Below are 21399 nucleotides of genomic sequence, written 5' to 3'. Positions count from 1 at the left end.
TAACAGACCCTCCAGACCAACTTTAAAACGGACAGTAACTCCTGCATCAGTAGGTGCTGGAGCGCAGGTTGACCATCAGTCATTGGGGTCTGCTGTGCTGTACTGGATGGGGATGGGTTCAGCAGCTGGGGGCTGCTAAAGGGGGAATATGAGCTCTTTCTGAACAGGGACCCTCCATATGCAGAGGCTCCATTTCCTCTGAGATGGCTCCAGGTATGTGCTAGCCCCTCTTAGGGGATAGGAGGTCCCAGGTTATTTCACATCAAAGCTTGACAACACCTGGAAAAAGGGCTGAACTTTAAAACTCAAGAAAAACTTGTTGACATGGACTTTATTCTTCCAATTGTTTCTCACTGGAGTCCTCATTACAATTCAGCAGGGAGAGGCGATTCTGCAGGAAATAAATTTATATCCCAATTGGATTGTGAATGACCATAAATGCAACTATTCTTTGCCATGGAAACAGATAGTACTTGACAAGGGGAAAAAAAAATCTATGCTGAGGATTTATAGGTCAGCTTACTAAATGTTGCTAAGCTCTGGGAGGCTCCACATAGCAAAGAGCTATGCCCAGGTGATGTAGGACAAGGGATGATGGGCACAGGATGCTGCGGCTGAATGGAAAATCGTTAACTCTCAGCCTGTGTACTCATCACAGCCACCACCCAGCCACGTCAGCTCTGCCCACAGGACTCAAACCCCAAGGCCAGCTTACCATGAAGCATCACACTGCCAACCCTGGAGGCTTAAACTTACCTGCCTGCCTCTGCACCTGAACAGAAAGATGAAGCCTGACACCAGTTTAAGTTTAGTTTCCTTCCTTCCCAGATCTGAGGAGGAAAGGGCTTTCAACTAGCTACGGAAGAACAGCAAGGAAGAAGCTGTTGGTTCAGTGGCCATCACACTACCCCTCCCACGGAGGTACAGGACGTTACAGGGCTGCTGAGATGCCTGCTTGAGAGTCCTCCACCACAAGAAAGCAGAGTAGAAGGGGCTGAGGGACTGCTGTCACTCAGGTATGGATGGGAGCTAAAGCTGAGGCTGCACAGTGTGGAGCAACTCAGCTCCAAGCCAGTAAGGCACTTAAGGAAATGCCTAATTGCTAACCAGGCATGCAGTGTTGCTCTGTATGGGCTCAAGCCTTGACTTGTCCCCAGGTTGCACAGGGAATCTGCAAAGAGCTAGGAATTGAGTATCCAGGCTCCCTCAAGTCACTGCCTTAAGCTCATGCCTCTTCATTTCTCCTCTCTGCCTTGCCTTATCTGCACAACCTGGGAGTGTAAATGCCAAAGGACGGTAAAGAAGGGAACAAAGCAAGAGGGGGAAAAAAGAAAAAAGCTCTCAGGAGGAGGTGTGCAGAGCCCATGTGTTAATGCCTGGCAGCCCTTTCTAACTGCAGCTCTAGCAAAAGCTCTGACAGAAAGGGTTCTGCTTTTAACTCCTTGCAAGGAAATCCTGTCTGGGAAGCTCAACAGGGAAAATTCCCATGTTAAACCCATGCTGCTTGGCACATCCTACTCCTCTCCAGCCCCCTCAGTGCTCAAAGCCCTGGGCAGGCTGCCTGGCCCCAGACATACCTCCGGGATGTGATGGCTGAGGCAGTAGCGCCTATTGCAGTGAAGGCAAAGCTGTCCCAGGGTTGTAACGCTGGCTTTGCAGCGGGGGAAGCCACAGGTGTTGTCAGCTTTAATGGCAGCTGAAATCAGAGCGTCGATATCTTCTTCTGCCATGCTGTTTGCTCCGCTCTTAACTGCTGGCTTTCCTGGGGAGAAGACAGGGGAATAGCCCATGCCATTTAACCACCTGCTTAGAAATTGAGAACAAACCAGAGCAACCCACAGCTACAGCCTGGGCTAGTGAGAAGCAGCATGGGGTCCAGGGAGTTGCTGTTTGCAGTGATTGGGATTTCTGCCCTTATGAGGTCCATCATGCCAGTAAACTCTGGCCTGTGTTCAAAGGCACTAGCAGGAGCTCAAGGCTCCCACCTGCAGCATCCTCAGGTATCTCCTGGCTCTGTTTTCCCCTGCCTCTGTTTAGGAGGCAACTGCATCCTTCAGTGTGGGCCAGGTATTCCTCTTGGTCCCTCTCCCCACCTTTGGGAGCCTCCAATCTAACTCCTGAGCCTCTCTTCCTGGGAAAGGGTCCCTAATGTTTTTCTTTTGACTTAAGAAACATGCCTCCAGGCATCCAAAACCCCTCTCCCCAGATGCTGCAGCCAAGTGATGCATGCTCCTGCCAGTTCTCACATCTCTGCAGTGAAAAGCATTAGAGAGCTTTCCAAGAGCCACATCCCATGCTCCACATGTGCAGACAAATCCCAAGGCCTGGAGGCAAAAATACGGGGATTAAATAGCATAATCCATTCAAGGAAAACCATTAATTGTTCTGGTTACGAAGAGAGTGACCTACCTTTGGCTTCCCTTTTGTCTTTTTTCCTGCTGCTGCCCTGAAGACTGGCACTGGGCTCCTGGGCCTTCCTCGCTGCCTCCTCCCGTCTGGCTTTCTCCCTCTGAACTCTCTCCAGGTGCAGGGTTTTCAGGTCCACTTTTCCTGAGCCCTCACTGCTTCCTCCTGGCTCAGCAGGGACAGGAGTTTCCCTGCTGGGATGTTGTGGCTGAGGAAGGGGGAGCTGCTTGATGCGGGGGGTGGCTGTGGGTAGCGAAGTCTTGGCAGGCTCTTTCTTGCGAACACTGATGTACCGGTCCCTCCCTTCGCCGGTGCTCACATGCTGCAGCCCGTACTCCTCTGCCATTAGGTGAACCAGCATCCGATCGTGAGAATTGAGGGATGGGGGGAAATCCAGCTGCATCTCACTGCTCTCCAGGAAGGCCACCAGCATGGCCTTGAATCCATCAGCACTGTCTTTTGTCCCTGGGCTCTCTCTCCCAGGTCCGCTTGTGTTTGGGGAGAAACTCGCTTCTGGCTTCTGACACCCTGGTTTGGTTGCTGCTGCTTTGAGTTTCTTCCCCAGAGGTGGCTGCTTTTTGGGGCCAGGTGCTGCAGGAAGCTTTGCACCTTGCTGCCGCTCGCTGCAGTCCTCCTGAGTGTAGTTTTCAGGCACGAGGTTGTCGAGGTACTCAAAGGCTGTGCGTACCTCCCCATACTGGTTGAAATAATCCACCAGCCGCTTCAGAAAGGTTTGGTTGCTGACAGTGCGGGTGTCGCAGATGACAGCCACGTGGCGCCGGGCGCGGGTCACTGCTACATTTATCCGCCGGTCTTCCGCAAGAAAGCCCACTTCACCTGTGAGAAAGAAACCAAGGGATGAAGGACCGTCAGTGGGTACAGGGTTGGCTCCAGGTCTAGATTTGGCCCAAATGATTGAAGCGTTGCTTAGCTGAAGGGTGGGAGTCAGTATTTGCTGGGCTCTGGTCCCTGACACGCCGTTACCTTCATCTTTCTGCCTCTGTTTCACCACCCACCAGCCAGAGCTAGGGCTTCCCACTTAGCTCCTAGGGTCGGGAGGAGGATGGGTGGTACATGGAGAGAAGAAATACTTTCCTGGGTGGCCCATGACACAAGGTCAAGCTAGGACCTGGGAGCAAATACAATATGGAGAAACGTGGAAGAGGCTCTCCTTGTAACAGAAGAGGAACTGCAGGTAAAGAAATATACCCGGTTCTATACAATCCCCTCCCCCGCCTGCCCCAAACTCTTGGCAGGTTTAAAGTAATAGCCATTTAGGAAACTCTGCAAGGTTTGCTTCTGCTCTCTGACTATTTTGTCAAAGAAAAGCAGTAAGAGCTAGCAAATGCCAAGATGACTCAGTGAGGATCAGCTAGCAAGAAGGGTAGTGTGGGCGGCTTTTGAGTTTCCAGCTCCTGGGGATAAAGAGGAGGCCAGTTGGGAAGAAATTAATGTCTCTGCCAGTGTGGTGACCAGCCTGGCTCTGTTTCTGCCTTGTCTTGCTGTGGCTGAGCAGTCTAGTTTGTACTGCCTTTGAGGAACAGGGTGTGGGTGATTCCCCTCTCCGTGCTCTGCAGCTTAGAGAACAATTTCCATCTTCTCTGATGTGGTTTTGCCTGACTGCAGGGGCAAGTCTAACTCCTCTGATCTGGCAAGAGGGTTTCCTGCTGCATAGGTAATGGCTGCAGAGGGACAGGCACTGCTGGTCAATGTCCCTGGCCTCCTCTGAACTGAGAAATGGAGCTGCAAAAAGGGTATGGATTTCTCCCAGGGGTCTCAGAGGGGGCTAACAACATCTCTTGTGCCCCATGCAGCCCAGAGCCGTGCCCAGACACCATAAGAAGCTGCTTCGTGCCCCCAGGAAAGCAAGTAATTCCTGCACTGCATCTGAGCTTTGGCTGCTCGCTGTGCATGGGAAGGGGTTGGGGGACGCACGCCTTCATGGAGGACACCAGCTCCTACTGAGCAAAGGCGAGGTGAGTCACTCATGAATAAGGACTATTCTTAGTCCTGTCCCCCACCTCCATTCTCCCCACAACGCTGCTTTTCTTGCTCTAGGCTTTCTTAAAAAAAACACCAAAAAACAAAACAAAACAAACCCAAAAAACCTCTCCTCCTTCCATCTATCCTTTCCCCTTTTTTTTTTCTAGATATCAGCACTCCCAGCACATACACAGTGTTTAATCTTCAGCAGCATTAGCAGCAAAGGTAGTGCAGCAAGGCACGTGTCTCACTGTGGGTTTGAAAAGGGCAGTAGTCCACACACGGGAGAGAGGTGGTTTATGGAGCAGTTCCACTCATGCCCTCTGCTCAAGCTGGCTGCCACAAAACCCTTCAGCATGGGTTCACCAAAGGAGACTCACAACTCCAGGGCAGCAGCTTTTTTCCAGCTATTAACTTTTGCTGCAGCTGCTGATAGGAAAGAACTCAATTTTCCGCTCTAGATTTTGCTCCCAAAAGAAGCATTTTCTGTGCATGACTTGTAATGCCAGCTCCTGCTTGCTTTCTTCAGGGAAGTGACCCAAAACAGGCTCCAAATCCAAGAAATAAGCCCCCTAAATTTTCACCTTTTGCAGGACGTGCTTGGCACTCCAGTAAATGTGATGCTAATGTGACTTGTGCCATTCTTAGGACCCCAGTTTAAATAATTTCTGAGACCTCAATAGCCAGGAAACCTTCAAACTAAGCAGTACTAGCTCCCATTTTACCTGCTGCCTAGCATGGGTGCCTTCCTCTGCAACTTTGACAGCAAATATATTTGTTCATTAAAAAAAAAAAGAAAAGGCTGAAAAGGAAGGTTCTTGACAGTAAATTCATTCAGAGCAAAGTGCTAGAGACCGTCAGAACTGCAATTAAACCACAGCACTTGGCAACACGATGAGCAACCTTGGAGCAATCACGCAGTTCCCATTTCTTTCCCATTCCCGTTTCTTTCCCATTCCCGTTTCTTTCCCATTCCCATTTCTTTCCCATTCCCCATGGAGTAACTCTCCAGCAGCAAACTCTTACCTTTCCTGTTGGATCTCACAAATGACAGGATCACTGCCTCTTTCTCTCTTCCTTGGAAACCATCAACTGATTTAATTTCTAGTTCTGGGTACCTGTGGCAAAGGTGCTCTCTTAGCATGTCCACCTGAAAAACACACAAAAGATGTGTTTTAAAGAAAAGTGCAAGGTGAAAAGGATTAAAATGGCACTGTTTTGGTAAAGTCCTTTCCTCTCAAACACACAAGGATGAGTGCTCACATCTCCCGAAGGTCAAGCACTGACTCCTGAGGCTGGGAGTGGAAAATACCTGTCTGACACCTCTTCCCTCCATGGCCTCAAGCTGTTTAAATGTGGTGAAGTTGGCCACAAATGCTGATTATACAATTTGGCTCTGCTGACTTCCACCTTCGTCTCCCTGAGGATGTTTTGGTATCACTCCTGAAGACGTTGAGGTTTGAATCCACCTCTGTGCATTTGCTCTGCGTGCATGCAGAAAGAGAGGGGAGATGCCAGGAGAGGGTCATCTCACCTGGAGGTTGTAGGGGGCTACAACAGCGATGTCTTTTGCCTTCACACCAGCTTCCACCAAGGCTTGGATGTGCAAACCGGCCAGCTGCACCTCCCCTAGGGCAGAAAGCAGAAGAGGTGGTGATGGGAAAAGGCTGGCAGGTAGAGGCCAAAGCCACTAGCTTGGACATGCCGTGACTTGGAGAAATTTGCCCAACTCCCCTTAAACATCAAGCAAAGGCTAAGGAAAGTCCTGCCTGCAGTCCAGTGTTGCACAGGGATAATGACTCCCAGCTTGGCTTGCTTGGCTAGATGGTGATGTGCTATGCAACCTTGTTCCTAGGAGTGCATTGTGCTTGCTTCTTGCCCTTCCAAGTCACCAGCTCACTTAAGTTTAAGAAGAGCTTTCTTAACAGCACTTGGCTTTCTCTGGCCTTCCCATATTAATCTGAGAGATCAATGATAATCCAGGCAATGGATTATTCTTCCTCTGAAGTGAGACCCTAGGCCTCACTAGAAATTCTCTGTGCTGCAACTGAAAAAACTCCACCCTTCCTTTTAATTCTGCTTTTTCAAATCCCCGCATTTCTAAACTCCCATGACCAAATAAACAAGCTTCATGCTCAGGTCCATCTGCTCAGACCTTCCAGAGACTGCAAGCAGCCTGCCATAAACAGCTGGCTATTCAGGATGGTGTCTGGTTCAGAGAGATCTAATGAGGGCAAGCTAAATACAAATGTGAACTATTTCACTGGTTTATTGGCTGGACTGACTTTACTCTCTGTTTTGCAGCAAAACACATGTATAAGAATCAAGAATGTTGCTCCAAAAGGCTGCCTCCCAAATTTTGGGAGACGTGCATTTAATCCCCTGCTCAAAATCCCTGAGTTATCGTAGACAAGTCTTTTTGGCTCTCCATTTGGGGACAAGAGCCCTTCTCTGTTCAGCAGGGCCATGGGTACTGGCATATGGAACAATGAGAGGCACTTAAATGCTGATAGGTTTTCAAACAAAATAAGTGTGTTTTCAATAGGTTTTCAAACAAAATATATTTAAACTGGTAAAAACTGTCCTTGTATTTTACAGTCCATTTTCCCCGTCTTGCAGAGAGAGACTTGAAGCCTCAGAAATCTGTTGCTGGCATGAGATCTGCACTGGTGAGTAGAGAAGAAAACAAGTGAAACCCTGAAGCAGGCAGCCATGTTGCCAAATAAGCTCTTTGGCTATGTGAGAGCGAATGGCTAGAAAAGCCTGTGGTTTGGCCATCAGGAAAAGTGCATTGGAAAAAGTGCAGGCAGCAGCCAGGCAGGCAGGGGTGGCCGTGGGTGAGGTGGCAGGGCACAGGCACCGCACACAGAGATCAGTCCCCTCCAGGCACCGCAGAGCCTATCTAGGCAGTGAATTTACAATCCAGGGGAAGATGTTGCCCTGAAAGAAGAGTCTTACCTTCCCCAAAACCAAGGGTCATTTTGCCCTCCTAGCACTCCTTTGGCTGACAGCCTTCTGGGCTAAAAGCTCTCCCTAATGCTTTTAGGAGAGCTATCTCCATAACAAGGTTGGGATATGTGGATTGTCAGATGAATCACCAGATTTTGGACAGCCCATGTGCAACACCTCCTGGCAAAGGCCCTCTGTGAGCCTCTTAAGAGCTAGCCAGCAGGTGTGGAGATGCCAGACTAAATCTAGAGGAGCATGAGTAGTAGCATCCCTGAACAGCAAATCACAACCACCTGCCCTGCTGTGTAAGTGAGGACACAAAGGAGGTAGCATCATCATTTTCAAAGTTCTCCCGCTTTATCAGAATAGCTATGGAGCTTGACTTTACACTCAATCTTCATAATGAAACCTATTTTTTAAGTGAAAAACCAGCAACAAACTCAATGTCTTAAGAAAATTCATGGAGAAGAGCAATATAGGACTTCATGAAAGGAGCAGAGGACTGGGAGGTAATTCTGAGCTACATCTACAGCCTTGCACTCTGCCTGATACTATTTGCCCTGCCAACTTGTGTAAAGCATCTGTCGCAGGGATCCTCCACCCTGTCCTAGTCCACAGCATGGTCTCTGCAAGGGAAAAAGGTAGCCAGCATGGCCACCCACAAACCACACACTGTCATCATGGCCCTGTGGCCACTCTGTTCTGGCTCAGAGTCCTTGAGCTTGAGGATTTACAGAGGAAATGATCTCTCAAATAAGCAAGGCTCCCTGCGGACCCCACCTTCCCCCTGCTACCTGCTCTGGAGGGGGACATCTCTGGGACGTGGCTCAGCTGGTGCAGTGGCCAAGCCCGCGGGAGGCTGAGGACCTCAGACAATCAATTCTGACCAATAAAATTTTCCGAACGATGGTACCTGGATTCCCCTTAGACTGTTCGTCTTCCACTTCCAGCTCAAACAGGCCACAGCCAGCAGTGTCTATAAGCAATAAGGGAATTGTGGTCTCTTCTGTAGAGGTGACGCCCGGCAGGTCCCTGCACAAGGTATTTGGGAAAGGGCCAGTTAACAACGCTGAAATTATGCCAGAGGGATGATCAGTTATGTTGTTGCTTACTCCTCCCAACAACACTGTAAGGACAGAGGGAAAACATAGCTAGATATTGCTTCTAAGGGACAAGGCTACAGACCAACAGTGGTATCCTGTGGGGTGAAAATGCAGGAAAATTGGCTCTGGAGGTGGTGAAGAATGACAGAAACTCAGAACCGAGGTTCCCTCCTTTCTGTTCTACCAAGCTCTGGTCCCCTTTGCATCTGCAGTGATGCTACTGAAGAGCATGTCATGTGCAATAACTAAGCAGGGCCCTTTAGCTCTGGTGGGGTCCTCCGGCTTTCAGCTCCAGGCTCCCTGGGTTCAGTGCCACGTGGCAGCCACAAACAATGGCACAGCAAGTCCCAAGAGGCCCAGGGGAGTCTGGCAATGCCAGAAAGCCATATCTGAAAAGCCATTATTGCTCTGCACCATGGGATTGCTGCTTAAATGCTCTCCCAAAATGCAAATGAAGAGCTGAGGGCCCCGGAGAGTCTCAGAGAGGCCAGCCAGCAGTGCTGAGAGCTTTCCCACCGGCTATGCTACACCGACCAGTTATTCCAATGCAAGGTTACAGTGTGTGGGTGTTAGTGTCTCGCTTAAATGGTCTCGAACAGGAAAGATATGCAGACCTAGGGAGATGTGGCAGCTCCTTTCTGTTTTTTACGGCGCAGAGAGGGAGAAGGAGTGCCTGAAGTATTGCCAGAGATTTGACAGCAGTGCTGTCGGGCAAGAGAAGAAAGCACAGCACAAGGAACCACAGAGGAATTGGGGTTTCACATCATTTCTAGATCTAAAGCTGCTGCATTAAAAAAAAATAATTAATAAACCATATTTTAATACCCAAGGAAGTTGCTAGCTGAATTCATAGCCTAGAAAGAGGACAGACAATGGATAGCAGGAACAGAAAGCCTGGAGATGGCAGGAGAGCTCTGAAACAACGATATGTTACTGTACATCACATACAAATCACGGAGAGCTCTGACTCTGGAGACTCTGCAAATAAACAAGGCAGATGGCAAGCCATCAAAAAGGAAAATTATCTCCAAATGACAGGCAGGGAAGTGAGGGTAAAGGCAGTTTCCAGTGCAAGACAAGCCCCTAGCTGCAGCCTCTCCTTCCCAGGACTCCCAGCACTGCATGTCTGTTCCTCTGCATTTGTATGCTACCAGCTACCCTCGCTTCCCATGGACTCCGGACATTACTCACTCCGTTGACAACAAAAGTCTCCTCTCTTGACTGAAACTCATTTTTCTCCTGTCTGAATCTATTGCTGTTGTAATGCACAGCTGGGAAGGTACAGAGATCACTGCAGCTATGACAGGGGGCCAAAGCCCCTGCAAAAGAGTCCAGGATGCACCTTACCCAGTCCTACAGAAAACCAGAGCCCAAAGGAAGAGCTCTTCCCCTGGCTTTGAGGATTGGCTCTCTCAGCCCAGCAACTGGATTCAAACAGAGGCACAAGGTACCTTCCCCATTTCTAAGGACTGCTGGGACCAGCAACCAAATTTACTTTCCATGATGTCTGGAACGGGGCCGCTTCCAGTTCCCCATTAGAGTGTTTCCTCCCCTGTGGTGGGCACAACAGGTTTCTCTCCCTCTCTTTGTAACATCAAACCTAACAGGCTTCCCATCTCCTTTATACCTGCCCTGCTTAGTGTCCTACTACTGTCCACGTCTGTGCAGACAAAAGACTTTGAGCAAAAGCCAAGTTCCTATGTAGATAATCCTGATTCTTTGCCTACTAGCAGTGGCCACAGAAAGCCCTTGCAGCACCTCTCAGTACCAGGAAAAATCTCAACCCTGGGAATGTCGCTTCAGAGGAGTAATTATCTACATAAATCTTTCAGATGACAGGAGAATTCATGCTCTTCCAAGGTAGCGAGATTACAGCAGAACTGGCTGTTACCTTGGAGAAAAGCTGTCCAGTGCTTTCCTATCCCTTCAGGATGAAGGGGAAAGGCACTTCTCCCACCTCCTGCAAACTAGCCCGAGCTGCAGAGATGGACTTTTGTTCCTGGGGAGATTCTTGGTCTATGATGATAAACCAGGTTGACCCTGCAGCCAGAGACTGGATTCAGGCTCAACACACTGCCTTAGGACATCCAGGCACCCTGTGCTTTGTCAGCGAGGAGGTGATCCCAGCTGGGTGAGTTGCACATCATAACCGAGGGGCATTCTGTCTTCTGAGCATCTTCCAGGTCTCTCACTACTGTGGGGGTTCCCCCATATTCCCCATCAGCGAGGGGGTGTTAGCCCCAAAAGAAGTGCTAAAGTGTAAGTGCACTTACACCTGACACTGTACTTAGACAAAAACTGACAGCAGAAACAGCTGGTGATTTTCAAACCATTTTCTCACAGACTGAGTCACAAATTTTAAATGTGAAAAATACTGCTTGCAGCCTCCCTGACTTAATTCTGGAGATGTGTGGGGGTTTCTGATGTGCTTTGTCACCCATTTCAGAAGGAAGGGAGATTTGGTAAGAAGGTTTTGCTCCCTTGGAAATAATCTGCCCCTGAAAAGATACCGCAGGAAACCAAAGTATCCTTTTTTGAGATAAGATAGTGGTGCAGAAATCTGTAACAGATCACAAACAAAGCATTCCCAAGTGCCTCCTATGTCAGAGCAAAAGTTGGTAAGGAAATATGAAGTTGTTTGGAGCAGAGCTGCACTTCTTTTTCCAAAGATCAATCTTTGTGCTTCAGGTAAAGGAGATGAGACTTGCATCAACAATGCTGTTCAGGAAAAGGTCGTGGTGGGAGTGCAGCCTTACTATCAGACAACGGGGATTATACTCTGGAGAGTCATTCTGAATGAAAGCCCACAGGTATCAGGCTTTACAAGTTCAGCTGGACCAAAAACTCCCTGTCACAATTTGTAGCACAAGGTGGTTGCACCTGGACCTCATCCCAGCTGTATGTCTCAAGACTGGGACATGCTTCTTCAAGCTTCCCCTCTCAAAATGGCAGCGAGGTCATTGTAAATTCAAGGCTAGAATACAATTGTATGGGCTGGCTTTGTCAATACCAGAGGTGTGGTGAGAGCTACAGTCTGGATCACTCCAGTCAGATCTTTCTTCAAAGGAAGAGCTCAAAGTGCTTCCAGCAGAGATGGAGATCCCCCTCCTCGGACTGTGCTTTGGGACTCTTCAGGTTCCTCGCTTATCACCCCCCAGCCCTTAGGAAGGATGTAACAAAAAGCTACAGACCCAGAATTTGTCAAATCCTGTTGCTGCAATTGCAGCTGTAGCCCAGGCTTTGGCTACTTTCTGGTATGAGCAGGTAACTCCTGTTGGCACTCACCAGCCTTCCACTTCCCTAGGATGCTTCTGCTTATACGAAAGCTTTTCCTAGAACTATCAGAGACTAAAACTTATTTCTTGCTCAGGTAAGAGATTAAGCAAATCATTTGGCCTAAGCCAACAAAGCACATGAGATGCTCACAAGTATCATGAAGGAATTTTTGCTAGCAACCTAAACATGAGAAGATCATGGTCCAATGCCCCTGCATTACCTGGTCCTCTAGAGAAACTTTACATGGTCCAGTGCCTGAACTGAGGATTGCTGTATTCATGCGACATGTCAGTAGGGCTGTAGACTGGCAGGTTTGATTATGAGTTTAGAAACCAGAAACTTTCTGCAGAAAAAGGCCTTGAGCAGGGGACTAAGCTGCACTGCAGACTGGAAAGAAAAATATTCACTCCATCAGCTATAAAAATAACCAGATCATCAGAGTAACAAAGTCGCCTAACTTCAGCTTTTCAATTGTTTTCTATATTAACGGTTTCAAGCTATTTTGCCTGGGGTTCTTTGCTAGTTGCTATTTTTAATTTCCAAAGTTAAATGGAAAAACAAGCATAGCAAGGAACACAAACAATCAAGAAGAGCGTTTTGTACAGCACTGGTCCTGGAATTAGGTCTGTATGGCTAAAACATTGCTGAATGAGTCCCATCCAGCTCAGCTGAGCTCCTCCTGGCACCTATGAACCAGTCTTGCCTACTCTTACCTGCAGATTCCACCACACTCACCCATAAAATTATGTATGTATACACAAACGTATACAAACCAAGATAGAAGTCAGCATAGCTTCACTGATGTAAGTTGAACTGAAGCCTCGATAGCCCTGAAGCTTTAATACAGAGCATGCTGACACAAGCAGAAATCCCCACGCTGACTGCAGCGGATGTAGACGAGGGTGCCAGGGCTGTCTCAAATACAAAGCTTGCTCTTCCCATCCAGGTAGTATTCACACTGGTCACAAGTAAGATTATTTTGAAACAAGTAAGATAAAATGGCCTCTGCAGCTATCTCTGTCCAAAACTGGATCTACTATGACTTGAAGAGATTCTAGGGGAATATCAATTTTTTTGACTCCTAAATATTTGCATTTAAAAAAAAGTATTGCTAAAAATACAATAGCTTTATGCAGACAAGCATTGTGATATTTTATGCTTCTCCGAGTCCAACAGAGAGAATTAATGTTTTCCCATCCGCCTCCCTGAACTGCACTGACTGCAATTTTAAAAAGCACCAATTATTGACAGTCACAGTGTGTGTTGGCAAACAGCTCCCTGTCCCAGGATGCAATGGAAATGAAATGCTAGTCAGTTCCTTTAAATTACCAAAGAAAGGGAAAAACGCTGCAGACAAGGAATGGATCGGATGCCATCAGACCTGCCTCAGGTGCTGTCCTGGCAGTAAAATTATCCAAGCCGGAAAGGGAACCTTGCTTTCTGATCTTTGTCAATGTTGGGACCAATGACGGGACACACACACTGGCCCTCATAATCACATGGACATGTGGAAACACAATAAAGAGTCATGTCTGGTTCTACCCTCAATGAGAGCTTGAGATAGAGAAACACTGCTTGGGGTATGCCCGCTGCAAATCAGGCCTTCACATATTCTCACCAGGTGCAAGGGGATCTTACTTTGTTGCTCATCATACCAAAGGAGGAAACAGAAGTTAACTCTGCATGACTGCTTGTTACATAAGAAAAAAGACAACTCCCGCAATTAATCTTTCCTTGATGAAATAAAGGATGAAACAGAAATGCTATCGCAGGGCCAGGAGGGATGGAAAACTCCATCATAGGGAAGGGACAAACCCTGTTTGCAGTGGGATGAAAAGGACATCTCTGCTCATACCAGTGAAGAGCAAGTCACTTACTTGAGCAAATGCTGGGCTACTGATGGGTGAGCAGTGAGCCGGCCGCTGTACATCTCCGAGGAAGCCCACTGCATGATGGTCTGGTGCATTCGGTACTGCATCGTCAGCATCTTCACTATCTTCTCCCCATACCTCTCGATGAGACGCTCCATCAAGCTGAGTGAAAGGCCCTTGGCAGCAGCCCTACGTGGGAAAAGCAAGTCAGAAGTGGATACCTGTTCTGAAGTGATGATCTGAGGTACGGCTGTAACCGTCTTTGGACTAAAGACTCAATCAGCATCTCACTACAGATGCAGCCCCATCAGTGCTGCAGCTGGAATTGAATGCAGTGTTGATCAATGCTAATGGTGTTAAGTTGCAATGCTGTCGGAGCACCTGCAATACCTACTCTGGACCCTTCTGAGCACCCTCGTGTAGCTCTGCTGGGATGGTGCTATCTCCCTGGCCTTCCCACTGTTTCACTTGGGTACCAACAGGTGGTGGAAAGGGAGCAGGAGAAGGCTGCAGGGTCCCAAGTGTTATATTTCAGCATAGGCTCCCCAACAGAGTGAATACGCTCAGGGATAGACTTCTGCCTTGCATGGAGATCAGATCAGCTTGAACACATCAGGGTGGAGAGACGTCTGCTTTCCCTTTCCCATCGGGAAATGCCTAGGGGTGTTGCCATTGTAATGCAAGAGATGCAAACAGTATCGGCTATCCCTGCCTGCAGCAGTCACTTCTCACACCCAGATCTGCTCAGTGTGGTTGGAATAAGATGAGTGAGGATGCCCAAGATCTCTACTTGGGGAAACAGCTCCGGAACTAAAACCTCTTAACTTGTAAGCTCATCCCGTCAACATCCTTAGTCACAGTGCTCATAACAAGCTCTAGATATGGGATCTGTCAGTGTAACATTACACTCACGTTACTGCAAGCTCAGCAACAGCATTAGAATCACCTAATGCATTAGTGTCAGAGCTCAACCCCAAATCTTGAAGCGCTTGATGTCAACAGAGCCAGACCTTGCTTATGTTTCATCAAGACACTTGCCACTCAAGCATTCTCATTACTCCTTGGCCACTCACCCCAGACTAACGCACTAATGCATTTCAGCGCTTATTGCTTTATTATCCATTAAGAAAACCAACACTCCATCACTTCTGGCAAAGGTCCCGTGCTTATATCTGTGACACAAATTAATAAAGCTCCTAATGAAATAAGCCTTTCAGGAGCCTAATTGCTTTCTCTTTGCCATACAGAAAGGGTTTGTTAGAAGCATTGCCTAACGGTACTGTCTGGGGAAGAAGAACAAGAATCGTTGTACTTTGATTTTGTGTTTTGAGCATTTCAGAGCATAAAGAGTTTTCTCATACTGTGTGTCCAGCACCTTGTACAATACTGTGGTTCATGGTGAGGGGTTCTGGTTCCTACCAGAACACAATGAACAAGCACAAAGATGATGAAATGATGATAGAGAACAGCTCGGGAAAATTATTTCTGTTAAGGCTAAGGGGCACAGCACGCATCCAATTACTGCCGTGGGAAGCATTACATTACTACAAGGCACCACAGCGAGTGTCTTGTTTGCTGTACTGGCCAGCCCTGCCATGTTAACAACAGGGCACTTGGTAAATATAACAAGAGACTGCAAATTCATTAAAACTGCAGAAGAGAAAACGGAGGGTAGATCTTTCTGAGAAGTTGAGTCTCATTAGCCCTCCTTCTTGCTAAACCACAGAATGCAGCACATGGGGAAAAAATGGGTCATAAACTCTGAATGGACACAACTGCAGGACATTGGAGACAGTGCTGCTTTTTCAAAGGCTGTTGTAACGTTAACAAGCGTTGAACAACACATACAGGCACAGAAGCCAGGAGGAGGGTTGGCAGGTTTGCAACAAGGACATTGTGCTTTACGGAACAGAGGTTTCCAGCTGTGCTGTGCATTTTGCTGTTGATCATGAACTGCACTGAGTTTGGCCATGAAGCCTTTACAGCTTCCCAGCCCCAGCGTTGCTACTGGTATGGCACAGATATACTTACAGAGGTCTTTATGGTCCCAGCTGAGAGCATGGGAGAAAAGCAAGGGGTGGGTGAAACAGCAGTCTGTCAGAGGTGGGCTGGGTTTTCAGGAGGGGAAGGGGATTAGGTGGGGTGAGGGGAAAGAGCAGGATGTGGGACTGGGGAGCTCGTTCCTGTTATCAGGAATTAGCTTTTTTCCTTCCAGGCTCACAACTGAATGAGAAGGCACTGACAGCCTGATCCTCCCAGCTCTGCTCTGCCCCACGGGGTGTGCTAAAAGGCAGCCTTGATCTCCTGGGCAAGGAAGAAAGGAAGCAGTTTTAACAGGGAGAGCTGTCTGCACTCAGGCACAAGCACCTACCTGAAATAGCTGTTCCCTTAGGAACAGTCCTTCCTCCAGAGTGACCAAGGAATCTGGAGATTCAGAGCCCACCTCTCACTCGGTCTTTGCCTAGAGTGTGACCACTATCACCAGGGTAAAAATGCTTCTGGTTCCTTCCACCAGCCATCTCCTCCTGACAAGCTAATAAAAAAGTAGGTCACATTGAGTCACCCATAGGTGATCTGGCTCTCAGGGCCCAGGGGCCACCATGAGGCTTTAACTGCCCTGACCAGCCTCAGCTGGGACCCACACCCTCTGCCCATGGGCCCCATTTAAGCTCAGCACTGGCCCTTCAGTCCCTGCCTGAGTTATGTCCTAGCTCTGCCTCCCGAAGGGAGAGATCTATGGACCTTGAATCTATGCTGCAGGTCACTTTGATCCAGTCTTTAGCTGTATCTTCTAGGTGGATCCTGGACCCACATCATGGCTTTCTTTCTAGCCCACCTCCTGATGAGACCCCCTGGATGGACCCCGGACCTGCTTCATAGCTTACTGGAGCTGTTGATGAAGCCCATTACCAGCCCTTGGCTCTGCCCACTGTCCTCAGACCCATGGGACTGTGTCCTGTTGATGATGATGCTGCTCCTGGCCTTTGCTGCTGCCAGACACTGGTTGTGTAAGTCCTATCAGGCAACTTAACTGAGAAGTGAGGGATACCATAGTAAGGTGCTCTCAAAGTCTTAAAGGGATGCAGCAGGCTTAGCAGCCTTACCAACCAAATACCTCGCATTTGCTTTTGTCCTTTACTCCCCTCCCTTGACTCACAAATTCTTGCAAATCTAAGAGCAAGCCTAAAACTGTTTTTCATGCAGAATTGGCAAGAAAACCCTGGTGTTTTTTAACAACAAATATTCTCAAGTGTTTCTTGTAATGATATACAATAAAGCATGGGGGAGGCATTAAACCTCACAGCAAGCCTTAGAAATAGTGCTCTTCTATACACTAACAGCACAGTTTCCACTGCAGGGATCTACATGAGGTTATACACTGAATTAATAATGAGGATATTAAACTGCTTGCAAATACTTCACCTGTTAATAAATTTCCTGTTATTTTACTGCTCAATTAATTCCTACAATGGTTGATTTGTATGCCAGCAAAATCATAAGAGCACTGAGCAAAAGTTTTTTTTAAGTATCAATTGCTTTAGAGAAATTAAATTGGGATAGGAGGTTGGACAGACAGAATCACACATCTGATGCTCAGGAGTATCTACTTTAAAGTACCTAAAGTAAAGCTAAAATTACCGACATAAGCCCACAGCAGTCATTATTTGCTGCTAACCTGGTTTCACCTTGCTTCACATGCAGGAAAAGGCTGTACTTTGTTTGAGTGCACCTTCCTGGGGTGGGGGGTACCAGGATAGATCCTGATGAGGGAGGATGAAGCCCTGCTGCTCTTTACAGGTAAGGCTTCCTCCTCCAGCTCTTAGAAGAAATGCTACACGTTAACAGTGATAGCTGTAGCCAAGTGGAACCAAGTATTTCAAAGGCTATTGTGCCCACTGTGGTGTGAAATATCCTTTATGGGCTGGGTGTGAGGAGTCAGCCTGCCATGTAGATGTCAAGAATAATCATTACTAGGGGGAACAAATGGGAAGTGTTTCCCATGGAGGGATGGAGCTGTGCACTCAGTCATGTTATATCTTTTCTTATTCATCCTCTGGATAGCCGGTCTCCTCCCTAAGAGACAGAAGGAGACATTGGTGTGACTCTGATTTCTGCTGTACACCACCAAATTCAGACAGCAAAGTCTGGAGAAGGATGTCACTGTGTTTTCCTACCTCAAGAACTCTGCATTAAGCACTTGGATGGCAAAAAACAGGCTGAGGCTGTTGTGGACACACAAAGTATTAGCTGTCCTTTGCTTTGTGCCCTAGGCTTTTCTATCCTGGTGTAGGTTTAAGAGGTTTCACAAATAAGTAAAGCAGTACTAAGTGAGGCTGTGCAGAACTCCCCCTTTCTCTGGATATTGTGGATTTTTTTTTAGTCCTTGCAAATATGAAGAAGGAGGGTAGCTTGTTCTTTCCAGCTGTGGACGCTACCAAAGAAAACCAAAGCCTGACACTTGCTCTTCAGTGACAAGGTGAAAGCAAATCCATTTGGACCTGATATGCAAATCAGCAAACTACTGAGCATGGAGGACTAGCATGTGGATTTGGGATGGTGGAGACATTCAGACTTACTGCTAACAAACAAGACCGCAAACTATTCCGGTGCTTGTCTAAGAAACTAGTTGAGAGCAAGAGGTCTGATAAGTATCTGCAGATATCTGAAGAGTGTAAAAACAAATTAATAAATCAAAGCCCTGATGTAGAGACAAATTAATTAGGATGTCAGAATAGGATGGAATGAGGACTAAAATGAAAACAAGGAAAACAAATGTTCCTGTCAGACAGCAGAAAGTGAACTGGCATTGAGATGCCCCCTGGGACCTGGCCAAAACCCAGCAGGAGGCTTGAAGCTGATGTCCGTGAACTTTGGAGTGGGCTGCCGAGAGGGGAACAGCAGGGGACTGGCATTTGCCATCGCTTGGAGGTCTTTCAGAAGAAACACATCCAGCATGGACAAGATGTAGGTGAATGTAGTGTAAGTGTGTGTGGGGATGCCCTCTGCATCCTGACATAACTCCAGGTATGTCAAAAAGCAAGCAAGAGGAGCACCCTTTAGACTCTCCACCAAAACTCCCTTAGCCTCAAGTGGAAAAAAACCTGATGATAATAACTGATAAATGCTGAATCCATGGAGGACGAAGCAGATAACAAGAAAGTAGGTATACCCGACAGGGCCCGGCCCCCTGAGCTGAGCACAACCTGTGTGGAAGCCTAGCTGTCTGATTGCACTTGCAGTATGGGTCCTACAAAGTATCAAAGTATTCCTGTTTAACAGAGCCTTCCTGCTTAACCAGGATTGACTTCACATACGACGGTAACAGATGATCCTTCTGTCAGCCCAGATTCATGCAGGCTGACTTTAGACCCTTCACTGAGGCCCCCAAAATAGGAGACCACCCACTTCAGGTCTGCTGTCAGCAGTGGAGGAGAAGGGGAAGGCAGGCGGAAGTGTTTTGAGTCCTCTGTATGAATCATCCCTGGAAATAGCTTATCGTTTTCCATTAACCAAAGAGGAGATGGTAGGTGATTCGGTGCCTTAATTAGATCTCTGGAAGTACCTAACAAGATGGAGTTAGAGGGAATCTGCCTTTGTGTTGCATTTTGCAGCCTGCTGGGACTGTGAAAAGTGCAAAGTGGTGCTCTCCAGCGTCTGCTTTATTTGCATCGTGCAGGGGGACGGGGCTGTAAAGAGGAAAGCTGTGTTATGTGCCTCGTTCAATACAGCAAATGCTTTTACTTGGGCAGCAATTAAAAACACGGCCAGAGTTCAGATCTGTAAGAAACAGAGCTAACAATTTTTAAGGGTGTTTATCTGAAAAGTAATTGGATTTCTCAAGTAAGTTGTTCTAATTGATCAAAATTTGTTAGCTTTTGCATTTAATTAGGAGGCTATTGAGCCAAACTGTCAGCTGCTCCAGCTGGACCTCACTGCACATCTTTTCCATCACAGCCTGGCTGAGGGGTTTCACTAGACAACAACAGAACTTGAAAGAAAGAAACTTTTCTTTCAGCATTAGGCAGTTTTGCTTTCTATCAGGATAACACCTGTCATTCCAGGTATTTTCTACAGGACAAATACTCTGCATTGTGCTATTTAAACGCTTTGCAGATTCAAATGATCTGTTCAAGAGCGCTCTGCTCTACAGGGAATTGAGGGACACGTTGGTAATCTGGAAAGAGGAGAGGGAATTTTTGCTATTCTGAAACAGCGGCTAGGACTAGTGGGTAGACTCCAGATCAGTGCCTGCCTGATGAGCACCCACTCCAATTTCTGTATGTACAGTCAATACCTGCTAGTATACCCATCTGCAGTTAATACCTGTGGGGCTACTACCAAGAGCTCCCACTGAGATGAAAGGCAAAGCCATAAATAGCACAAAAAGCTTTATTCTCCACTTGTTTTCCTGCATTCTCAGTCTTCCAACAGTCAGCCACCTGAGCAATGGGCAAACCTTGAAAAAAACCAGTTTTGAATAATTTTACTTAACAAGATGTCAGTCTTTAGAAGTGTGAGAAACTATAGAGTATGGTATTGTTTATTAAGATTTATGTTAAGCCCAATGCAAAGGGTCGAACCGTAAAGAATATAAAACCGCTTACGCAAACTAAAACAACCACCAGATACCGCTTGTGCAAGATAAGATAACCGCCAGATGTTCCAGGAACCTACAGAAACATGACAAACAACTCCAGATAAGGACATATGGATAAAGGGTCAACTATGAGACAAGGGAAGAAGACTTCTTGTCTCCTCAACGACCCCAGGAGGCAGAAAACGAACTCCTATCAACAACTGAAGCATGCGCAGAGTATCTCCACTACTTCACGAGCACGGAAGTAAAGATGTATAAGAAGGGACTGTTTGAACTACTTTTCACGGCAGTTGGCGGAGCGCAGACTCCCCTGCTGTCCAGCGCTGGTTTTGCTCATATTCTACTTGCTATAATCAATAAATTACAATTGGGTTGTAATCTGTTGTGGTCGAAATTTATAACAATCTGGTGTCGTGACTCGGATAAGGAACGGTGGGCTTTGGTCCTCCGGGGAGGCGCCCCGCGATACTCCGCGGCCCCGCGACCAACAGCTTACTTCAACCTTACCGACGAACCTAAATTCTAGGATAGTGAGCAAAAAAAGAACCAGTAAAATCTCATAAAATTCTGTGCACGGAAGTCCGGACGAAGACGCAGGGCGCGTAAGTATATTGCGAATTTGTTCGCGGGTTTGCCGTTCGGGCGGGATTGGGTTTCCTGGAATATAGCAAATGAGAGGTTCAACATACTGAACCAAGCGAGTGTGGACTCTTAAGTACTGCGTTTCCCATCTCCCGCGAGGGACTGGGCCAGGAACAAGAGGAGCGAGTGAGTGTGTGTTTGTGGATATTCCAGAAGATGGGGGCGAAGGGCAGCAAGCCTTCGACTCCCATGGGAAGGGTACCCACAGTACCTAAGAATACCCCTCTGGCATATCTCTTAGACAATTGGAGATATCTCCCTGGAACCCTAGGGAAAGATAAGCAAAAAATGATAAAATATTGTACTAAGATATGGGGAGGGAAGAAGATTTCTAAAGAAATCTTTTGGCCGGTCTACGGGTCAGAAGAAGATTGGGTAAGACAGCAGTTAAACCTCTGGGTCAATAATAAAAGACCCCTTAACCCGGAGGAGAGTCAATATGCGGAAGTGTGGCTAGAAAGACCGGGAGCTAGACTTTATCCGCTGAATGAAATAAAAACCAAACAAAAGAAAAAGAAGGAAGGGTTAGACGAAACCCTTCTAACCCCCCCCCCTTACGCTCCCCCTCCTG

At 47.4% G+C, this 21399-nt stretch overlaps 1 protein-coding gene across 2 annotated transcripts in view; it reads right to left on the bottom strand.

The window, feature by feature from the left end:
- IGHMBP2 (immunoglobulin mu DNA binding protein 2) overlaps positions 1-21399 on the bottom strand; it is a 58219-nt gene that overhangs the window by 3924 nt on the left and 32896 nt on the right. For both annotated transcript variants that reach the window (XM_075048543.1, XM_075048545.1), the window contains 6 exons: positions 13595-13777; positions 8252-8370; positions 5924-6018; positions 5416-5539; positions 2410-3243; positions 1578-1762 (listed from right to left, as the gene is read on the bottom strand). In XM_075048543.1, the coding sequence (XP_074904644.1) occupies positions 1578-1762; positions 2410-3243; positions 5416-5539; positions 5924-6018; positions 8252-8370; positions 13595-13777 (1540 nt within the window). The remainder of the gene's footprint in view (positions 1-1577; positions 1763-2409; positions 3244-5415; positions 5540-5923; positions 6019-8251; positions 8371-13594; positions 13778-21399) is intronic.

The sequence above is a fragment of the Buteo buteo genome, chromosome 16 (genome assembly GCF_964188355.1).
Source record: "Buteo buteo chromosome 16, bButBut1.hap1.1, whole genome shotgun sequence".
Taxonomy (NCBI): Eukaryota; Metazoa; Chordata; class Aves; order Accipitriformes; family Accipitridae; genus Buteo; species Buteo buteo.
Note: the sequence above shows the minus strand (reverse complement) of the source record. Positions and strands in the feature narration are given on the sequence as shown.